This window comes from Astyanax mexicanus, chromosome 25 (assembly GCF_023375975.1).
Source record: "Astyanax mexicanus isolate ESR-SI-001 chromosome 25, AstMex3_surface, whole genome shotgun sequence".
NCBI classification, from domain to species: Eukaryota; Metazoa; Chordata; class Actinopteri; order Characiformes; family Acestrorhamphidae; genus Astyanax; species Astyanax mexicanus.
The window spans coordinates 6,071,734-6,093,755 of NC_064432.1; the positions used below are offsets into that span (position 1 = coordinate 6,071,734).

Here is a 22,022-nt window from a genome sequence, read left to right on the forward strand (position 1 = left end):
CACCAACACCAGGAGGGTACATGTGAAGTCAGCCAGACAATCTACTGAGATTAGTTTATTTATTTTGACCAAACAAGTTTAAATATCTTATGTCTTATTTCACTGATGAATAACCCAAGAGGGGGTGCTTTTTCTGGCGGGGGTTCTGAATTCGGCACAACAGCGGGTTTTCACATACAATTGTTGTGTTATTCTTTAGGAGTTAGGTGTACACTACAGATAATGGATGTCTATGTCACATATGATGTATGTGAGAGACTCTGAAGACAGCGGGTGTTGCCAAATAAACGTCTTTTAAGCTGTATTTCTTAAATTTGCTGAAAAAAAAAGGTAGGATCTCAGCTTAGGATGTAGTTATGTGTTTGTCATTTTCACATTAGCTGGTGCTTAGCCTTTTTAAAAAAAGGTCTAACTCTAGACAAAGATACAGTCCATACATATCCACTTTTGTTGGTGGTCCACTATCTTGGGTCGTGAATGTGCAGCCTCAGCTACTTTTATGAAACGTTGCTCACATTCTGGATAAAGATGGAATTTACACTGTAAACAGCAGGAGGAGGGGCGATAAAGAGCACAGGCACTAAACGGTCAAAACCAGCTCTGCGAGTATGTGTACGGTGGGACGGTTTTATCTGGGCTTTTTCCTGTTTTAAACCAGACTTTATTTCCCAGTCTGCTCTGGAGGGAGAAACCCATTAATCTTCCACATCCTTCCTATGACCCTGCATGCTGCTAACATTAGTCATTATGACTGTTGCAGAATCATTCTCAGGATTTTTCTCACACTGGCTGCCGTCTCAGACCAGTAGAACTTATATGCTACCATATGCTGCTTTTGTAGTTTAGGTAGGGGGTTATTTTAAAGAGACACTAAACCCTAAACCATATATATATATATATATATATTTTATGAATAGCTGAAATGTGTTCCTTTGGAATAATGAAACAAACCAGTCCTGCTGAAAAAAAAATTATAAAAATGTCCAAACCTTTAAAAAACGCTTTTATTGTGGTCATTTCTGCCTCCGCTGCCTCTGCAGCTAAGCCAATCGGCTCTCCTACCTGCCCCGCCCCTAAACCCATACATCACCCAGTGCCTCGCCCAAACTACGCCTCCCATTTTTTCTTTCGAGGCGGAGTCAGCAAACGTCAGGGGTTTTAGAGCCCCTTAAAAGAGTGGAACGTTGTGGAAAGCCTTTCCCAAGATTATATTATTTTATTATATTCTTTTTATTTTTTAAAGATATTTAACTGTGCTTTGGTTGCTAAATCTACATTTAGCAAAAAGGACAAGAGAACCAGTGGACATACTAATCATACACATTGAAAAAAAAGGATTTTTGTAGACATAGACCTATGTTTTACAAATATTCACACTCCAGGCAAAGCCAAAAAAAACTCTTTGGAAAAGACTTGATGGGAGAAGTTCTCACAACTAGAGTTGGTCAGACTGTTGTTGTAGATTATTCCAGCCCAGCTGAACACTTGATTTTATGGTATAAAGAAGAGTGCTGTGTAAATAAATGAGAAAGATAAGTGTATTGCAGATGCTTTAATGGTTTATTTGTTCTTTAAGACATCCGGGATACCTCGGAAGGCATTCAACAGCTGCCATCTTTCTTGATCAGAATATTGGTTTTAGTTTTTCTGAAAAAGTAGAGAAAGATTTTTTAGTAAACATGTACTTAAACTGAATTTTTTATGCTATTGGAAGTGGCAGTGGTTTAATTAATAAAACACTAAAGCACTTTATTAGGAACACTACACAAACACTGTACAAACACTGAATAGGCTCTTTCTTTGCTCTCAAAACCTCTTGCCTCTTATCTTTTATGTCAGGGATTTCACAAGATGTTGCAAAATGTTTTTTATGGTTCTAGTCCATGTTGATGTGATTGCGTCACTCCTACAGAAGCTTCCTCAAAGCACCTTAAGGAGTTCTTTTACAGAGTGGTCCAGCAGCCTAAAGCACTGCGGCTATGATCGGGAGATCGCTCGGTTCGAATCCCGGTCATGCAGCTTGCCATCAGCAGCCGGAGCCCTGAGAGAGCACAATTGGTTTTGATCTCTCTGGGTGGGTAGATGGCACCCTCACCCCTCATCACTCCTAGGGTGATGTCGATCAGCACAAGGCGTCTGTGAGCTGATGTATGTAGCTGCATGATTTTGTACGATGTTGTAAAGCCTTCCTAATAAAGTGCTTCATGAGTGTGTATCAACTAAATTTAGTTGTTTTTGGTCACTTAAACAAGTAGACTTCTTCAGCCTTAGAAGAGACAACACAAGTATGAAAAAAGTAAGTGTTAACATCACTCACAGACTCTGCACACACAGCAGACACTCGTTGGCGTACGTGTTTTCGTCTGTGCCACAAACAGGAGCCATGTTCATTGGACACGCCAAGATCTCAGACAGCCCACTGCAGGTGGGCTACAGAACACACACACATACACAAACATCAGTACATCTAAACTAAGGTAGAAATAAACCTATAATAGGGTTGAAAGAACTCTTTTGTTTTTGTTTCCATATAAGTGATATTCCGTACAGTATATAGAGAGACATGCAACCAACTACACAGGCCGATAACCAACTAGACAGACAGACATACAACCAACTAGGCAGACAGACATCCAACAATACAGACAGACAACCAACTACACAGGTGACAACCAACTAGACAGACAGACATTCAACCAATTATACAGACAGACAAACAACTACACATACAGACATCCAACTAGACAAACAGACAGACAGACAACCAATTAGACACACAGGCAACCAACTAGACAGTCATACATAAAACCAACTAGATAGACAGACATCTAGACAGTCAGATAGACAACCAACTGGACAAACAGGCAGACAACCAACTAGAAAGACAGAGAACTAGACAAACAGACAACAAGAGAGACAGACAACCAACTACACAGATAAAAAAAAAACTAGACAGATAATAGATCTATAGAGATAGATAGATCGACCGATAGACAGATGTACAGATTGATACATATACAAAGAGACTGACAGTCAGATATACAGATAGACAGCTAAACAGATGGACAGATAGACACCTACAGACCCTAAAACACCCACCTTTCTGGGAGAAGGCCCCGACCCCTCTGACCCTGAAACACACAAACCATTCAGTTCAGATGGAGTATTATAATAATAATAATAATTAATAATAATACAATAATAATAATAATGTGTGAGATACATTACCTGCAGCAAGGAGGATCAGCACACAGAACACCAGCATGGACATTTTAAAGCGGCGTGTGTATCACGCGGAGCTTACACAGAGGTTTATAGCGGGCTATTGGTGAGAAAACGCCCACCTGAGTACACACACATACACATAAAACGGCAGAATCATCCCCACACGCACTGATAAGAGTTGTGACACAAACTCTCATGTAGCATATTTTTCATCTGAATCAAGTCTTTCTGTTTTTCTTTAAATGTAATCTACAGTCTTTTACAAAAAGACTATCCATAGTATTGATTGCTAGGCAAATCAGAAAAAGCAGGATGGTCTTTTCTACCAATTGCTCACCATCTAAACTGGACTAAAACCTGGACTGCTATCAACAGGAGCCACATCTTCTTTAGCATCCGATCCAATTACTTTCTTGTTGGCGTATGGAGGCCTCATGTTGAGTGCTTTGGAACAGAACACACTGCCCCAACTGCTGCCTAATCTCAACTGCCATCGTATACAACTGTCAGTCACCCCTGGTAATGATGCAAGACACACTAACAGCTCAGCAATATGTGCAGGACATTCTGCAGCAACATGTTGTGTTGCCTCCAGTGACTGGCATTTTTCAGCAGGATAATGCTCGCATACACACAACACGTCCATATGTCAAGTTATAAAAACAAACACATATATTAATATATCATAGGTAGCTCAACAAAATTTTTTGTTGATTTTTTATGGACAAGCAGATATTGCATCTGTGTAAGTAGAATTAGTTTAATATCATCATGTACTTTCAAGATATGACGGTTTGTGTGGGACAAACTTTTTCGGTGGGATTTTCAAGTTTTTTTTTTTTTATCAAAATAATCAATAAGAGGTTATTTAAATGACCAAAAAGTGAAAACCAATGAGTATACTTTTTTACTTGGGGCCCAAGTAACTTTTTCACATAAGCCAATAACCACCAGGATACAGTGTGTTTTCAAAAAAATATTTCAGGCTGAACAGAGGGACCCTCAAAATAGGCGAAAATGGCATTTTATGGCCACTGTAAAACAGGGTTAACAATGAGTAAAAAATGACAGAGAGAAGCTTATGTTCTTTAAACAGATTTTTAATAAAATATATTCCAGAGCAGAGCTGAACAGCTGGGGAATAACGCAGATAACACGCTCTTTATCTCAATGTTTTATCATGTTTGTCATGTTCCCTAAATAAACACAATCTAACTTCTCTTTCTCTCTGATGGAAAGGAGAAGAAAGCAGACAGAACAAACTGAAATAATCTTTACAAAGCACAGATGGCAATAAAGAATCAAAGTCGGCGTGATGGTTCTATTATTTTAAAAATCGTTAAAGTTTTTTGACTGAAAAATTTGTAATTGGAGTGATTCAGACGCGTCCGGGAGTTTAGATAAAATGAACTGTGTTTAATATTATCATAAGTCTTGACACCTGGCTCACACAAATAGTGACACGAACATTGTCAACAACCAATAGGAGAGCTACGGGAAGCCGCAAGGCAAGCGCGGGAACGTTTGCGTAACTGAACATGGATGAGACTCCAGCGATGGTTTGGAAACCTTGGTTCTCCTGGAGTGTACAAAAGGAGAAGAAACTGGTGGAGCTGTGGAGTGAGTGTCTCACTGACGTGTCATCCCTTTTATAATAATAATAAAAGATAATAAGAGTTTTTCAGTCACTGACAGTTTTTCGTTGATCACCAATCAGTCAGTTTTTCGGTGCTCGCTCTGTGGGGTTGTGTCGCTCGGCGACGACTGATCATCGACCAGCCGGAGACGCCTAGCCAATATTTGGCATGCTAGATATCTGACTCAGTCGGTGACTGGGAGTCAGAAGCCTCACAGCCTTTCTCCGAAACACTAGTTAAAACTCCTCCATGTAGACAGTAGAACCAAAATACTCAAAAAAAGCAGGATAAACATATATATTACTTCTGAATTTATAAAGAAACTAAATAAGGAACTGAATAAGCAGGTGTCCCAGTACTATTGTTTATGGTAAATTAAGACAGTTGAGTTTTTTGCCCAGTGTTTCAGTAGTACTTTACATACTGTAAACTGCATCTCTGCGCTTTTGTCTCCCTCTGCAGGTGAGGAGGAAGCACTGCAGGCCTGCTGAGAGCTCCAAAGCCTCACAACTCTAGCTGATAGTGCTGCTGCTGCTGCTGAATCAGTGCTGGTGGGTTCCTGAAACTGACAGAAACCACATGGAGAACATCTATACTTTTATAGTGAGTAGTTTACATGCCTTTATATCTGTCTGGTGATACTCAGTGGTCTCCTCTGGTCCAGGTTTTTCTCATTGAAAGTAAAAAAAAAGTTGACATTCAGTGCTCTGCTTCGTCAGTGGTATTTCAGTAATACTGATTTATTTAATAAAAAATAAAAATTCTGTTGCATAAAATATGATAAAATATGTAAAATCTGTTAAGGTAACGTGAAAGGAGCTAAAAAAAAACATCTCAGCTTCTCTCTGTATCAGTTTAACAAACGCATATGATTAATATTCAAACAATCAAACTAATTCCACCTTAAATGCTGCCGCACTAGTTTCACCTCAAATTCTACTGCTATATTCACGCGACACAATAGTTCCACGTTAAGTGCTACACTTATATTAGCACAATAATACTAGAGCCACCTTAAATAATTTAGCTTAATTTACACAATAATACTAGTTCAACCATAATTGGTACAGTTATATTTACACAATAATACTAGTGCCATCTTAAATTCTGTTGCTTAATTCACACAATTACACTAGTTCCACCTTAAATGCTGCAGCTTTATTAACGCAATCATACTATTTCCACCTTAAATGCCGCAGCTTCATTCACGCAGTCACACTAGTTCCACCTTAAATGCTGCCGCTTTATTAACGCAATCATACAAGTTCCACCTTAAATGCTGCAGCTTTATTCACGCAGTCACACTAGTTCCACCTTAAATGTTGCCGCTTTATTAACGCAGTCAGACTAGTTCCACCTTAAATGCTACAGCTATAGTCACAATCGCACTAGTTCCACCTTAAATCCTACAGTTATAGTCACACAATCACGTTCCACCTTAAATGCTACAGTTATTTTTACACAATCACACTAGTTCCACCTTAAATGCTACATTTATTTTCACACAATCGCACTAGTTCCACCTTAAATGCTACAGTTATTTTCACACAATCACACTAGTTCCACCTTAAATGCTACAGTTATTTTCACACAGTCACACTAGTTCCACCTTAAATGCTACAGTTATTTTCACACAATAATACTAGTTCCACCTTAAATGCAGTCACTATAGTCACACAATCACAATAACAGCGGCTTATTTTACGTTTTTATTCACAAAGTTGCTTTAAAACTCCAGCGTTGATTTCCTCTTCTATATTCACGCCAGTGTGAACCAATTTAACAGTGCAGAGGTGAAATTTAAAGTAGAATAACTGTATTGGAAATTTAAAAAGTTGTAGCGTTTCATTATTTAAGGTGGAGGAGTGGTGAAGGTTTCTTCTAGTCCACTTTAAGTGCTGCAGCTGTTACATAATTAGTGTTTGCCAGGTGCTTATTTGATTTTTCTGTTCCACCTTTAATAGTAAATGAGAGAAATTCAAGTGCTACAGCTTATTTTTCTTAGAGTTATTCCACCTTAAAATGAATGGGTTCATATTGGTGAGAATTTCAAGTAGGAATTTTAAATCCTTGATCAGCTTTGCTCATAGGGGTCAGGTTGGAGGGCCCCTTATTACAATCTTTTTTGGGGCCCCAGCGACATCCAGACCCTTCTATCTTAATGTATCATATGATTCCTTGATCACTTTAATATGTTTGAGGAGTGAACAGTTACTACGTTTGGGATGTGGGGGTGTATATCATTTTACTTTCGCTGCTTATGTGCAGATTTTCAAAAACGAAAGAGTTGTTTATTGAACTTTAATAGTTAAAAACATACTGTGAGCTCATCTGAAGGCTTTGGGCTTGTGGGGAAGTGAGTGATCAAGTGTGAACTTTAACCCTTTAACCTGCAGGAGGCCTAGCCACAAAGTGAGAACAACACACACACACACACACACACAAAATACACATGTTAAGATAATGGTAGATAGCAGTGAGTCATACAGCACCAGAAAGCACATAAGCAAGCCTATACATTGGCCACTTTATTAGAAACACCTACTGTACCTTGAGCTTGATCATTTCCTCTATAGCACTGTATTCAAATCATCACTGTTTGGTTAATCAGCTTGTTTACAGCTACTCCAGTCTTTCTGTTTCAGATGACTATGACATCATCTAGTAGCTGAAGAGCTAAATACATTAATTCATAAGATTGTCCACTATATGTCCAGCATTTGGACATATGAAGCAGTTTCCCAGACATGGATTAAAGCCCAGTCTTAAACTACACAACATTTTTTAAATGGAGATTCTCAATTCAAAGAGAGATTGTATTCTAGGAATAGGCTTGGTCCCTGTCCAAGAAACTGCACCATAGTATATGGTAAAAAGATTAATTCACATTATTAGCTTTCATAGACGGCAGTACTTACACTCATTTTTATAGATGCTACCTCATAGATAATGTTCATTCCATTTCTTAGGAGCTTTCTTGATGGCCTCATAAAACACTGATCTTTGGCCAATCACTGTAAGCCAAGATGTCCTACTACTTGATCAATGCATTCAGCTTGATTAGTTGTCCCTTATTGAAACTCTCGGTTTTCACAGGCTGGACACTGTCTTTAGATATGGCTGGTAGAAACTCTCTTCTCAGAGATCAGTTGTGAAATATTTACTGGTAATAATATCTGACCTACAAATCTATAAAGACGTTCTGACTAGACATTTTACCAGTCATATTTTGCCAGTTTTTACATAAAATGTCACTCTTTCTTATCTATATATTTGTTTTTCGATTTCAGATAACTACAGTGGCATGAAAATTATTTTTTACAAATGGAGAAAATATGGAACACTGGTGAACCTTTCCAGGAGTGGCTGGCCGATCAAAATTACTTCAAAAGGGCATGGACCACTCATCCAGGAGGTCACAAAAGAACCCAGAACAACATTTAAAGAACTGCAGGTCACACTTACAGCCCCAGTTAAGGTCAGTGTTAATGATTCAGTAATAAGAAAAAGACTGGGTGAAAATGGTCTTCATGGGAGAGTTCCAAGGCAATTCTGAAGTAAAATATTCGGCCATCTGTTTGTGACCTCAAGCTCAGGCGTACTTGGGTTTTGCAGCAGAACATATTGTTTACGAATATTATAATACTCGTAAAAAATTAATAATAGATAAGAGAGACAGAAATCCCATGATCAGATATAAAACACCCTTCTAAATGTTTTTAAGACTTTCAGTTGATGTTATGAGTCAGAGTTGGACGATGTGCTTGATCAATATGGAGGAAGACCCAACTAGTGGACCACAGTGACCTGGAAACTCCCTCCAGTCCGAGGCGTGACGCAATCATACTCTCTCCACATGTGCATAAAACGCTTCATTGATAAATTTGTAGAAAGTGCGCTGTGATTAAAGGTCAACGCTCCAACCTGATGACCTAACAGTACGGTCATAAACCACCCAGGTGCCAACCTGGCATGTCCAAGCTATGAATCACGAGCAGGCCAAATGAGCCTGACAAACTGGGGCTAGGGTTCTGGCAGCAATCGTAAAGATTAATCGAAATAGTTCATCTAAAATTACTAAAATAAAGGGATTAACACAATTAGATTTGATGCTTGTTTAGGGTTAGGGGAAGCTAAACTGACTTTTATTTATATGAGATTTTATCTTTTTGTATTTTATCTCCTTTTTGAACCAAAAACATAACTAAACATAGTTTTTTTAAAACAGTTAACAACAAATGGGACCCTTAAGATGTGAGGGGTTATAAGGGATAATTTTCAGTGATGTTTCCCCAGCGCTAAAGCTGGGTCCAACCGCTCTATCCCTGTCACCATTCTGAGGCAAGTATATCCGACTGTAATTTGCTTTTTTGCCATGTTAAAACAAGCTATGTGGGACGAACCTCTAGCCGATAATGCTGTCGGGTGGGGTTTACGCCCTGTAGCGCTTTGGTTAGCGGCTAATGCTAATGCTGCTGCACCCAGCCTTAGTGCTGGAGAAACTTCACTGAAAATTTATCGTTAGACAAAATATTGAAAATTTAAGCTTACTGTAAATAAATGGAAGCGCTTTACTCACCCAAATAAACAGTTTTAAGCCCATTTGACTTGCTTTGTTGAAAATATAGCTCTATTGTTGACATAAAAATACTGAAATGGAATCAAAGACACAACAAATTTACGTTAGTATCAAAAAAGATTCCCTATGTACACAATTAACACTTTGCATAGTTTAAAGCATTGTTGGCTGATAAAATAAAGAAAAATAAAATCAAATAATCAAAACAGAAACCCTTAGTGTTCCCAAAATGTGTATTTTATTAAGTAAACTATTCTATGAATCACATAATTAGAAGTTTAGAATAATTTAGAATGTTGGGTAGTCCAAGACTAGGCTAAATCCCCATCCCTGTCCCTGTCTGTTGTTTTAAAGGTGATTTATTGAGGTGGTTGGTCTTTTAATGACTGTAAATATAATTTTTCATTTCATTTTAATTTTTCAATTCCAAATATAACGAGTTGTCCCCCTGTCACAGGGGGACATAGGGCCCTCGCACAACAGCGCAAATCGTACCGGGCCAGACCGAGAAACCGGTGCAAGTAATTTTAGGGGCTTATTAAGTGTAGCAATTTTCAACAGTTTTCTATCCTGTCAAATATTCATTTAAAATATAGGTGGCGGTATAGAGCTGTGAAAGCACATGTATTATAAATTTTAATCATACATCAAAGAACAGCCTCAGATAAGCAGGCCGGTCAAATTTTGTGAGCTTTTCTCTGTTATAACTTCCTCAAAACACCTAGCATTACCTAGGTGTCAACCACCTGTTTTGATGTGTCATCTCAAAAATTCAACCGTCTGCCATTTCCTCCTCGTTTGAGATATCGATTATTCCTTCACAATTTATCATCAGATATGTTCCATGTTTATTTTTACCAAATACCAAGAGAATTCATTAAATTTTCTAGGAGTAGTTTGACAACATACGCAAAGAATGTGTGTAAAATGCAGATGTTTCAAAATGGCCGACTTCCTGTTGGGCGGAGTCAGTCCTACCAATACTGACAACATGTCTAATGATGTCTCTTGTGTTTTTGCCAAGTTTCATGAATTTTTAATCATCTGTGTTCTGACCGTGTCATTGTTTCACTTTGGTTTAGTGTTGCGTCTCTAGTGAATCAATTGCTCGCCATTACGTCACCGTTTTAGCAATCAACTATTCCTTTGGCAATTTTCATCAACTGTGTCTGATGTTCATTCACAGCTAATTAAAAGGTAATCTACCTAAGACTTAAGAAGCAGCTTAAATGAGTTTGTGAAAAATATGTAAAAATTTCACAAATTCCAATATGGCTGACTTCCTGTTGGGCGGAGCTAATACAAGCCAATTGCAAATTTGTGCAGTGTTACAGTATCTACATACCTACCAAAATTGGAGAAGATTAGATCAATTTTGACACATCCAGAGCTAATTTATTAACTGAACAAATTAGGGGGCGCTGTAGAGTCCGCTAGCTACATATGAAAAATGTTTCACAATATTTGTAAAGTGTTTTTAGGTCCTACGCAATCTGACAATTTTCAAGAGTTTTTGAGCATTCCCGTAATGTCACATATTCATTGCAACCTAGGTGGCGCTATAGAGCCAATGAAATGCGTATATATGAAATTTCAATTTCAGACCAAAGAACCACGTAAATCAAGCAGGCCTGTAAAGTTTTGTGAGTTTTCATACTTTTTAACCTCCTCAAACACCTACCAACACCAGAATGTATTCACTTCCTGTTTTAATGGGGTATCTCCAGCAACTCAACTGTCCGCCATTTCGTCCTCGTTTAAGATATCGACTATTCCTTCACAATTTATCATCAGGTCTGCTAGTAGTTTATTGCTGACAAATATCAAGAGTATTCAACGAATTCCCTAGGAGGAGTTTGACAAAGTATGCAAAAAATGTGTGTAAAATGCACTTTTTTCAAAATGGCCGACTTCCTGTTGGGCGGAGTCAGTCTTACCAATACTAAAAACGTGTCTTATGATGTCTGTTGTGTTTTTGGAAAGTTTCATGAATTTTCAATCATGTGTGTTCTGACCGTGTCATGGTTTCACTTTGGTCTAGTGTTGCGTCTCCATTAAATTAATTGCCTGCCATTACGTCATCGTTTCAGCTATCGACTATTCCTTCGCAATTTATCACCATGTATGTCTGGGGACTATCCACTGACAATTTAGAGGTAATCTGACAAAGACTCTAGGAGGAGTTTGAATGAGTTTGTGAAAAATATGTAAAAATTCCACAAATTCCAAAATGGCCGACTTCCTGTTGGGCGGAGCTAATGCATTCCGATTGCTAATATGTGCAGAATCATATTGTCTATGTTTCTGTCAAAAATCGAGAATATCTGAGAATTTTTGAGAAGGCCACGGCTAACTTATTAGCCGAACCAAATAGGGGGCGCTGTAGAGTCATCTAGCTACACACGACAAAAATGTCAATATATATCTAAGTCACTTCGAGGCCTTATTTAATCTGCCAATCATCAAGAGGCTGAGAGCTTTTTATAAATGTGATATAAAATAGGTGGCGCTAGAGAGCTGATGAAACACGAATTTACGAAATTCCAACTTAAGGTCAAAGTTTCGTCTAAGCCAAATAGCTCTGTAAAATTTTAGGAGTTTTCAAACATCTTAACCCTTCCGAAACTTAGCGGGAAACTTTTTATTTTGCAACTTCCTGTCAAAATGGCCGACTTCCTGTTGGGCGGAGTCAAATAAAACCAAGTGATCCTTGTTATTTATGAGGAGGTCAATGAGCGTACCAAAGTTGGTGTACATTGGACAAACTTCATCCCAGCCACTGCCGACGTTTGGGGGCGCTATAGAGCTCCTGAACCACGCCAAAGTCCAGCCTCTATGGAACTTTAAAATTTTCGCCGAGTTTGAGGCCTATGCCAATTTGTATGAGTTTTTGAGTATCGGAAATGCCTCAAAAATGAGCGAAAGGGACAAGAAGCGTAATAATAATAATAATAATAATAATAATAACGAGTTGTCCCCCTGTCACAGGGGGACGTAGGGCCCTCGCACAACAGCGCAAATCGTACCGGGCCAAACCGAGAAACCGATGAAAGTTATTTTGAGGTCTTATTGAGTGTGGTAATTTTCAAGAGTTTTCTATCCTGCCAAAAATGTGAAATACCCATTTAAAATACAGGTGGCGCTATAGAGCTGTTAAAACACATATATTTGAAATTATAATTCTAGACCAAAGAACAGCCTCAGATAAGCAGGCCAGTCAAAGTTTGTGAGCTTTTCTCTCTTATAACGTCCTCAAAACTCCTAGCATTACGTATGTGTCAACCTCCAGTCTTGATGTGGCATCTCAAACATTCAACTGTCCGCCATTCCCTCCTCATTTAAGATATCGACTATTTCTTCACAATTTATCATCAGATATGTTCAATGTTTATTTTTACCAAATACCAAGAGAATTCAACAAAATTTCTAGGAGTAGTTTGACAACATACGCAAAAAATGTATGTAAAATTCAGATATTTCAAAATGGCCGACTTCCTGTTGGGCGGAGTCAGTCCTACCAATACTGAAAACGTGTCTAATGATGTCTCTTGTGTTTTTGCCAATGTTTCATGAATTTTTAATCATCTGTGTTCTGACTGTGTCATGGTTTCACTTTGGTTTAGTGTTGCGTCTCTAGTCAATCAACTGCTCGCCATTACGTCACCGTTTTAACGATCAACTATTCCTTTGGCAATTTTCATCAACTGTGTCTGATGTTCATTCTCAGCTAATTTAGAGGTAATCTGACAAAGACTTTAGGAGCAGTTTAAATGAGTTTGTGAAAAAAAGTGTAAAAATATTACAAAATCCAATATGGCCGACTTCCTGTTGGGCGGAGCTAATACAAACCAATTGCAAACATGTGCAGAGTCATAGTATCTACGCTCCTACCAAAATTTGAGAAGATTAGACAAATTGTGACACATCCACAGCTAATTTATTAAACGAATGAATTAGGGGGCGCTATAGAGTCCGCTAGCTACACATGAAAAAATTATCACAATATTTGTAAAGTGTTTTTAGATCTTATGGAATCTGACAGTTTTCAAGAGTTTTTGAGCATTTCCGTAATGTCAAATATGCATTGAAACCTAGGTGGCGCTATAGAGCCAATGAAATATGTATATATGAAATTTCAATTTTTAATCAAAGGACCGCTTAAATCAAGCAGGCCTGTAAAGTTTCGAGAGTTTTCAACCTGTTTAACCTCCTCACACACCTACCAACACCAGAATGTATTTACTTCCTATTTTAATGGGGTATCTCCAGCAATTCAACTGTCCGCCATTTCGTCCTCGTTTAAGATATCGACTATTCCTTCGCAATTTATCATCACGGATGGTAGTAGTTTATTGCTGACAAATATCAAGAGTATTCAACAAATTCCCTGGGAGGAGTTCGACAAAGTATGCAAAAAATGTGTGTAAAATGCACGTTTTTCAAAATGGCCGACTTCCTGTTGGGCGGAGTCAATCATATCAACACTGAAAACGTGTGTAATGATGTCTTTTATGTTTTTGCCAAGTTTCATGAATTTCCAAGCAGCTGTGTTCTGACCATGCTAATGTTTCCGTTTGGTTTAGTGTTGTGTCTCCATTAAATCAATTGCCCGCCATTACGTCATCGTTTCAGCTATCGACTATTCCTTCGCAATTTAGCACCACGTATGTCTGGGGACTATCCACTGACAATTTAGAGGTAATCTGACAAAGACTCTAGGAGGAGTTCGAATGAGTTTGTGAAAAATATGTAAAAATTCCACAAATTCCAAAATGGCCGACTTCCTGTTGGGCGGAGCTAATGCATGCCAATTGGTAATATGTGTGGAATCATATTATGTATGTTTCTACCAAATATCAAGAATATCAGAGAATTTTTGAGAATGCCACGGCTAATTTAATAGTCGAACCAAATAGGGGGCGCTGTAGAGTCATCTAGCTACACATGACAAAAATGACAACATATATCTCAATCATTTCGAGGCTTTATTGAATCTGCTAATTATCAAGAGCCTAAGCGCTTTCCAAAAATGTCATATGAAATAGGTGGCGCTAGAGAGCTAATTAAAACTGAATGTACAAAATTCGAGTTGATTATCAAAGTACAGCCTAAGTCAAATAGGTATGTCAAAATGTATGAGTTTTCGAACATCATAACCCCTCCAAAACAACACGGGAAACTTTTTATTTTGCGACTTCCTGTCAAAATGGCTGACTTCCTGTTGGGCGGAGTCAAATAAAACCAAGTGATCCTTGTTCTTTATGAGGACGTCAATGAGCGCACCAAATTTGGTGCACATTGGACAAACTTCATCCCGGCCAATGCCGACGTTTGGGGGCGCTATGGAGCTCCTGAACCACGCCCATGCCAATGCTCTATGGAACTTTAAAATTTTCACCAACTTTGAGGCCTGTGCCAAAATGCGTGAGTTTTCCAATATCAGAAATGCCTCAAAAATGAGCGAAACGGACAAGAAGCGTAATAATAATAATAATAATAATAATAATAAACGGACCAAAAACAATAGGGCTTTGCACCTCCGGTGCAGGCTTCGCCTGCGCCTTCGGTGCTCGGGCCCTAATAATAATAAACGGACCAAAAACAATAGGGCTTTGCACCTCCGGTGCAGGCTTCGCCTGCGCCTTCGGTGCTCGGGCCCTAAATATTGTCATTTAGAGCATTTATTTGCAGAAACTGTGAAATGGATGAAATAACAAAAAAGACGCAGAGCTTTCAGACCTCAATAACCCTGGTTTTTAATCACAGTTTTTATGCATCTTGGCATCATGTTCTTCTCCACCAGTCTTACACTCTGCTTTTAGATAACTTTATGCCACTTCTGGTGCAAACATTCAAGCAGTTCAGCTTGGTTTGATGATCAGCTTGTGATCATCCATCTTCCCCTTGATTATATTCCAGAGGTTTTCAATTTGGTAAAATCGAAGAAACTCATCATTTTTAAGTGCTCTCTTATTTTTTCCAAAGCTGTATATTATTATTGTGTCTGAACTGGTTAATGAGAAAGTCCAAGACTTAATCAAGGCTTAATCCCTGTCCAGAAACTGACTCTAAGTGTTCTTTAAATGTGTATTTTTCTGAAATAAACTTATGGATGCAGTACATAATTAGAGCTCTGTGGAAATAATGCCATTGTTGACACATAAAATGATGATAACACTCAAAACGACAAAACTAGTGTTCCCAAAATGTACACCCAGTCATTTTCTGAGATAAACTCATAAAATATAGACATTGTTGAAGCATAAAGTGCGTAAAATTTTATAAAAATTTGTTTATCACCAAAAAACAGACCCAAAAAAAACCCTAGCTAACTTGTCAGAGACGTTGTCTTGAAAGGATTTAAGACGTGCTAACTGCTATCACCAAAACCTCTTTAATCAGAGGCCTGGGTCTGCGAGAGGGGCTTTTAAAATGTGATCAAGCACTGATTAATGGGCCATATGAGGGCACTATAAAGATAGGCCTTATGACCTCTCATGGCCACTGTGAAGATCAGTGTGTCTAAAAGCTCGCTGCGTCCTGACGGTTAATCATTAGCTCGGGACGTACTTAGAACCGGAGTGTGGAGTTTGGATTCTGCCCTTCGTCCAGATACACATCATTTAAGCTAACTTGGAGCCTACAGGCGTCTTGCTCCCTCTCTTCCTCTCTCTCCCTCTCTCTATTTTTTTGTCCTTTCCTGGCTCACCCCTCTTTCTTCACTCCACTGGTCACTCTGCAGGACCACCATGCAGCGGCTAGTTGCCTTCCTGCTCTGCCTGACTGCTTTTTTAAGCGCCTCCTCTGAAGGTAAGTTGCTGTTTTCTAACTTTCGTCTATTAAAGCTGGTGTTGAACTGATTGGCAGTAGCTAAAAGTGGATTAAAGAGTGTTTGAGGTGTAGATTTTTTATGGACATGTTATTTAAATGTTATTTACTGCTGGTCAAACATGGCAGCATCTTGTGAAATTGTGTAGGGCACTAATTTCATTCATTCTCATTCATTCATTCATTAAGTCTTCACCATTCAAGTCAGCTAATGATTGAAAGTAAAATTTAAAAATATTGAATTTCATATAAAAAAACATTCAAAGCTTAAATATATACTTAGAAAAGAAAAGCAGTCAGTATGTATTGGTATATTTGAATATTTGAATAAAATGGCAAAATTGTGGCCTGATTTGATGATGTGAGCCGGTGATGAAATCTGGGAGTGACACGTCAGTATTGACAAGGTTGACAAGGTTAGAGTGCATTGAGAGAGAGAGGTCTATGAATATATATGTATTTATTATATGTAACCATATATTGTTACGTTCTTACAGCATTACACATTTGTTTTATTATTTTTTTGTCATAATGTGAATCTAGCCGTTGTTTTTCACATTGTGTCAAAGTTCCATCACAGAATTACACAAATAGATCAATAGAAATGCTCTGAAATACCCTAAAATAAAATATTTTACATTGACTTCCACTGAAATGGAAGGTTTTCTTTATTTCTGTAAAGTTAATACTTTAAAGATGTGAGGTTTTTGCATTATCTACACATTTTTAGGCTGAAATACTCCCTATTGCTTTGTCGAGTGATCTAAAGTGCTGAGAGTTCGCTTGTTCGAATCCCAGTCATGCAGCTTGCCATCAGCTGCCGAAGCCCTGAGAGAGCACAATAGGCCATGCTCTCTCTGGGTGGGTAAATCACTCCTAGGGTGATATCGGTTATGCTGGATTTGGAGAAAATGGTACATACATGCATAGTACAAACTGAAACTTTAAGAATGTGTACTGTTATGGCATCAGACTATTTCAAATTAAAATTGTAAAAAAAAAAGAGCATAATTTTTTTTTTCCATGAAATGTGTGACTTATAAAAAAAACACTCTTTTAATTATTCATTGCTAAAGGAGCTTTTATTTTGAAAACTGTATGTTAAAGTCAGATCATATCTGCTCTGATGGCTATCTGTGTGACTGCGTGTGCTAATGCTGCATCATGTCTCCGTTATCTTGGACCCTCCCATTGCCAAGGGAGATATGGCAACATTACAACATTGATTAGGTCAGCCTAACACCAGTTAAACCAGTTAATTAAACAGAAGGTGAGCATGAAACTTTGGAAGTTTAGTGTATCAGTGAATTTTCTACTGTAGTTAGTGTTTGGATTCAAAATCTCACTTTTTTTTATTTGATAAATACATTTAAAACCACATTTTCTTGTTAAAAACCTCTTTAAAAAGTTTTTTTTTTTATTTTAAGTTTAGTTTTGTCTCAGGACACACTTATTCTGTGAGCTTTGTTTCTTCAGTTTTAGCACTACAGCTACAAAGCTACCATAGCTAACAAGTATAAGCTATTGTATGCTTATTTAGCTTTCCATTTAAACTTTTATGTTGGAATTTCCTCATTTTAAGTAGATAATTTTACCTGGTAGTAGTTTTACCTGGATTACCACAAGTCAGATTCCCTACTCAGAAAGCTACTTCAGAATCCAAGATGGCTGCACTGCACATCAACAGTAGTAAAACAGTAGTTTTAAACACTTATATTAACTAAATAATCTTTTAGTTTCTTATTAAATCAATAATGCACACATTACTATCCAACTCCTCTCTGTGGACATAATGTTTACATAATGTTTGGATGTGCAAAATACATGTAACATAATGTAAGTTACAGTTATTAAGCTAACAATTCTAGCCTGGGACCTAAAAATGTATTTGTCATAAAACACTGGAAAATAATGTAATGTTACAATTATTTACTTCTGAGGTAAACTGAATGTAGTTAGCATTATTAGCTAGCATGTCTAAAACATCTCTCTCTCTTTAAAGTGTGTGGAAGTGTTAGCATAGCTAATTACAAACATTAGCACCTAGCTAACAAGTAAAGTTTTGTTGAAAGCTACATTTTGTGTCTATTTCAGTTCATACTGTTCTATGAATAGTGTTAAAAGCATGTCTAAATCATCTCACAATCTCTTTAAAGTGTGTGGAAGTGTTCAGAAATCGCTAATAGACTTGTGTAAGTGCTCATTTGACACACTTTTATCTGTAAACTTGGACAAAACTCCATTAGCAAAGCTAATTACAAACATTAGCACCTAGCTAACAAGTAAAATTTTATTGGAAGCTACATTTTGTGTCTATTTCAGTTCATACTGTTCTATGAACAGTGTTAAAAGCATGTCTAAATCATCTCACACTCTCTTTAAAGTGTGTGGAAGTGTTGAGTAATCTCTAATAGACTTGTTAATGTGCTCGTTTGACACACTGTTATCTGTAAACTTGGACAAAACTCCATTAGCAAAGCTAATAACAAACATTAGCACCTAGCTAACAAGTAAAGTAACAAGTGATGCAAAGAAAACAAGTTTAAATTCATAAAGTTTTAAGAGTTAAAAAAATCAATATTTGGTGGAATAACCCTGGTTTTTTAATCACAGTTTTTTTCATGCATCTTGGCGTCATGTTCTCCTCCACTAGTCTTACGCACTGATTTTGGATAACTTTATGCCTGCACTCCTGGTGCCAAAATTCAAGCAGTTCAGTTTGGTTTAATGGCTTGTGATCATTCTTTGTGATCTTCCTCTTGATTATGTTTTATGGTAAAATCAAAGAAACTAGTAATTTTTAGTTCAGCTGTATGTTAAGTTTATGTTTGTCGGTGGTTTCTCCTCTCTTTAAATCTGTCCCCATCCCCCCAAACCCAAACCATCCCAAGTAAACATCCCCTGCTGACCTGGAGTCAGCCTCAGTCAGGGTATAGTGAGCATCTCAGCATGATATGTGTGTGTGTGCTGTGTTGTTTCAGGTGCGAACGCAGGCCCACGGCTGAACGATGGACGGCTCTACAGATTCCGTTACGGGGTGGAGCTTGCGATGAACCGGCCCAAAGGACCAGCCAGAGGGAACGTGGGATTCAAGCTCTCAAGTGATGTGGGCATCAGTCTGGCCTGGAGAAATCCAGAGAACCAGGATGACCAACTGCTTAGAGTCCAGGTGAGGAAACGGCGACACTAAAAAGTAGCATTATTTAAACTGTAGGGTGAATCTCTGAGCTCTTTCAATAATAAAAAAAAAATCTATATTTTTTTACTTTTTACTAAAAAAAGGGAAGGGCGAGGGAACCAGTGGGTGTAAGCAAAGCACAATATGTCAATCATTGTTTGAATGAAGAAAACCGCTTTTGATCTCAGTTAATACTTGCCCACATAAAGGAACAAATTTGAGCCCTGACTGGAGACTCTAATGCATTTCCTGGCCCACGAGAGCCAAAGCTAAACACAGAGAGCTCATAAAATAAAATAATTAGTACTTATACAAAATATTTATACAGGGAGAATTTATACAAGGTGCATTTTGCATTGACTATATACTTAAGAAATGAAAAATAAAAACTATTTTGTAATTTAATTTATTTTTTTTAAATAACTTCAGAAATACAAATTGCGAATCGTATCGAATCATGAGCAAAGTGCATCGATACATCCATATTAATCATACTCTCTTTCTCTTTCTCTCTCCTTTTCCCCCTCTCTCAGATCTCCAATGTTCAGTTAGAGAATGCTGTGCAGCGCTCACGAAAGAACAACATCTTCCATGGCGCCACCACAGAGAGCATTCTGGGAAAAGCTAAGCTTGAAGCTCTGGAGAGACCCTTCATGCTGCTGTGGAGAATGGGCAAGGTAAACAACATGTTCTTAGAGAAGCCTTCTTCCATAAAAACACGATTATAACAACACAAATTTCATGTCAGTTAGTTCCTTATGTAAATCATGGTAACTGTGCCCCAGGTGAGGAGCCTCTACACACACTCAGGAGAACCAACCACCATCAAGAACCTGAAGAGAGGCGTGGCCAGTATGCTAATGATGCAGCTGAAATCTGGAAAGATGATGGAGGTAAAAGAGAGAGGCTTTGTCTTGTTAATAGTAAAAACTGACAATTTTAAAGTGGATGAATAAATCATAAATAAAAGTAAATTGTAGAGTGATTAATTCAGACTAGATGCTGAATAGTTTATTTATTTGTATTTTTAGTGATTTAATTAATGATTTATAATTTATAAATCGAGATACTGCTTGATTTATAGTAATTACTGAATAATTCATAGTGGATATTGCTTAATTTATTGTAAAATAGTGTAGTAGTATTGAATAATTCACAGTGGATCATGTATTATTTTGAAGATATTGAACAATTTACAGTAGACAGTATAGTGGATATAAATAGTGTAGTTTTGTTGAATCATTCACGGTTGATTAGCTATTGAATAATTCACAGTGGATAATACGTTGTTATTAGTAGACCATTAATAATTCATAGTAGCCAAGGAATAATTCATAGTGGATTTTGCTTAATGTATAGTATAATAGTGTAGTAGTATTAAATAATCTACAGTTAATTCGTTTTTTAAAAATTCACAGTGGATAATATATAATTATTAGTAGACCTTTCAAAATTCCTAGTGTATATTGCTTAATTTATCGTATAATAATGTAGTATTATTGCATCATTTGTGGTTGGTTAGCTACTGAATAATTCACATCTATTTTATAGTAGAATAGTGTGGTATTATTGAATCATTTACGGTTGACTAGCTATTCTTAGTGTACACTGAATAATCTTTAGTAGTTACTGAATATTTAATAGTAGATGGTTGTATGCTCATTGTGTGTGTGTGTGTTTGTGTGTGTGTAGGCTGATGTATCAGGGAAATGTCTTGTTGAGTATAAGGCCACTAAAGATCAGGTGATTCGCACCAAGCACATGGACAGCTGCAAAACCCCGGAAACCGGATTTACCACATACAGCCAGGTCAGTCCCATATGACACTTTCATAAAACTGTGCTGAATAAACAAATACTCAAATAAATAAAAATTATACAACTATTAAACACTTTTTTTTTTAGGTTTTGGGTGTGAGCGGGAAATCTACCTTGGTAAGCGTCATCACTCTGCAAGATGGCTTCATCAAGTCAGCCGTTGCCGAGGAAACGCACATCCTCTCCATCAATGCCCGTCACACAACCGCTGCTAAAATCCTGTCCAGGTAAAAAAAAGAAGAGCGATATTTTTAATACTAATACTAAAGTCTGATCGGCTATTTCACAGATATCAATGTTGCACAAAAAATTGTGATTAGTTAAATGATTTTTATTTAAATAGGTGTAGCTTATCTGTGTAAATAACTGCATCATTACTATTTTATTAAAAGTCTAATATTCATACAGATATACTCTTTTATTGTTGATGATTATGGATTGCAGCCAATGAAAACCCAAAGTTCAGTGTCTTAGAAAGTGTGCCAAGTCCTGCTGGAAAATGAAATCTGCATCTGCATAAAAGTAGACATGTCTCTTTGAGCCATCACTGATTGAGGAAACTTTACACTAGACCTCAAGCAGTTTTGACTGTGTGTCTCTCCACTTTTCCAGACTCTGCTTCCTTGATTTACAAATGAAATGTAAAATTTACTGATGATCAATGATGGTTTGGAGAGACATGTCTGTCATCTGCTGGTGTTGATCCACTGTGTTTTGTTCTCAAGTCTAAAATCTTACAGCACTTCATGCTTCCCTCT

At 37.5% G+C, this 22,022-nt stretch overlaps 2 protein-coding genes across 3 annotated transcripts in view; one reads left to right on the plus strand and one right to left on the minus strand.

The window, feature by feature from the left end:
• Positions 1–1,537: 1,537 nt before the first annotated feature.
• spink4 (serine peptidase inhibitor, Kazal type 4) lies at positions 1,538–3,329 on the minus strand. Its single transcript, XM_022681702.2, has 4 exons — positions 3,229–3,329; positions 3,100–3,131; positions 2,318–2,430; positions 1,538–1,647 (listed from the first exon to the last, which is right to left on the minus strand). Exons 1-4 carry the CDS (start codon positions 3,269–3,271, stop codon positions 1,602–1,604), a joined length of 234 nt encoding a protein of 77 aa, XP_022537423.2. The 5' UTR covers positions 3,272–3,329; the 3' UTR covers positions 1,538–1,601.
• Positions 3,330–8,160: 4,831 nt separating this feature from the next.
• LOC103028418 (microsomal triglyceride transfer protein) overlaps positions 8,161–22,022 on the plus strand; it is a 32,274-nt gene continuing 18,412 nt past the window's right edge. Inside the window, exons 1-6 of one of the 2 annotated variants that reach the window (XM_049472458.1) lie at positions 8,161–8,340; positions 19,251–19,438; positions 19,981–20,124; positions 20,233–20,340; positions 21,140–21,256; positions 21,352–21,491. In XM_049472458.1, the coding sequence (XP_049328415.1) occupies positions 19,319–19,438; positions 19,981–20,124; positions 20,233–20,340; positions 21,140–21,256; positions 21,352–21,491 (629 nt within the window). In that variant the 5' untranslated portion in view covers positions 8,161–8,340; positions 19,251–19,318. Of the gene's footprint in view, positions 8,341–15,949; positions 16,252–19,250; positions 19,439–19,980; positions 20,125–20,232; positions 20,341–21,139; positions 21,257–21,351; positions 21,492–22,022 lie in introns of those variants that run through there. The other variant, XM_022681703.2, reaches the window with a different exon arrangement.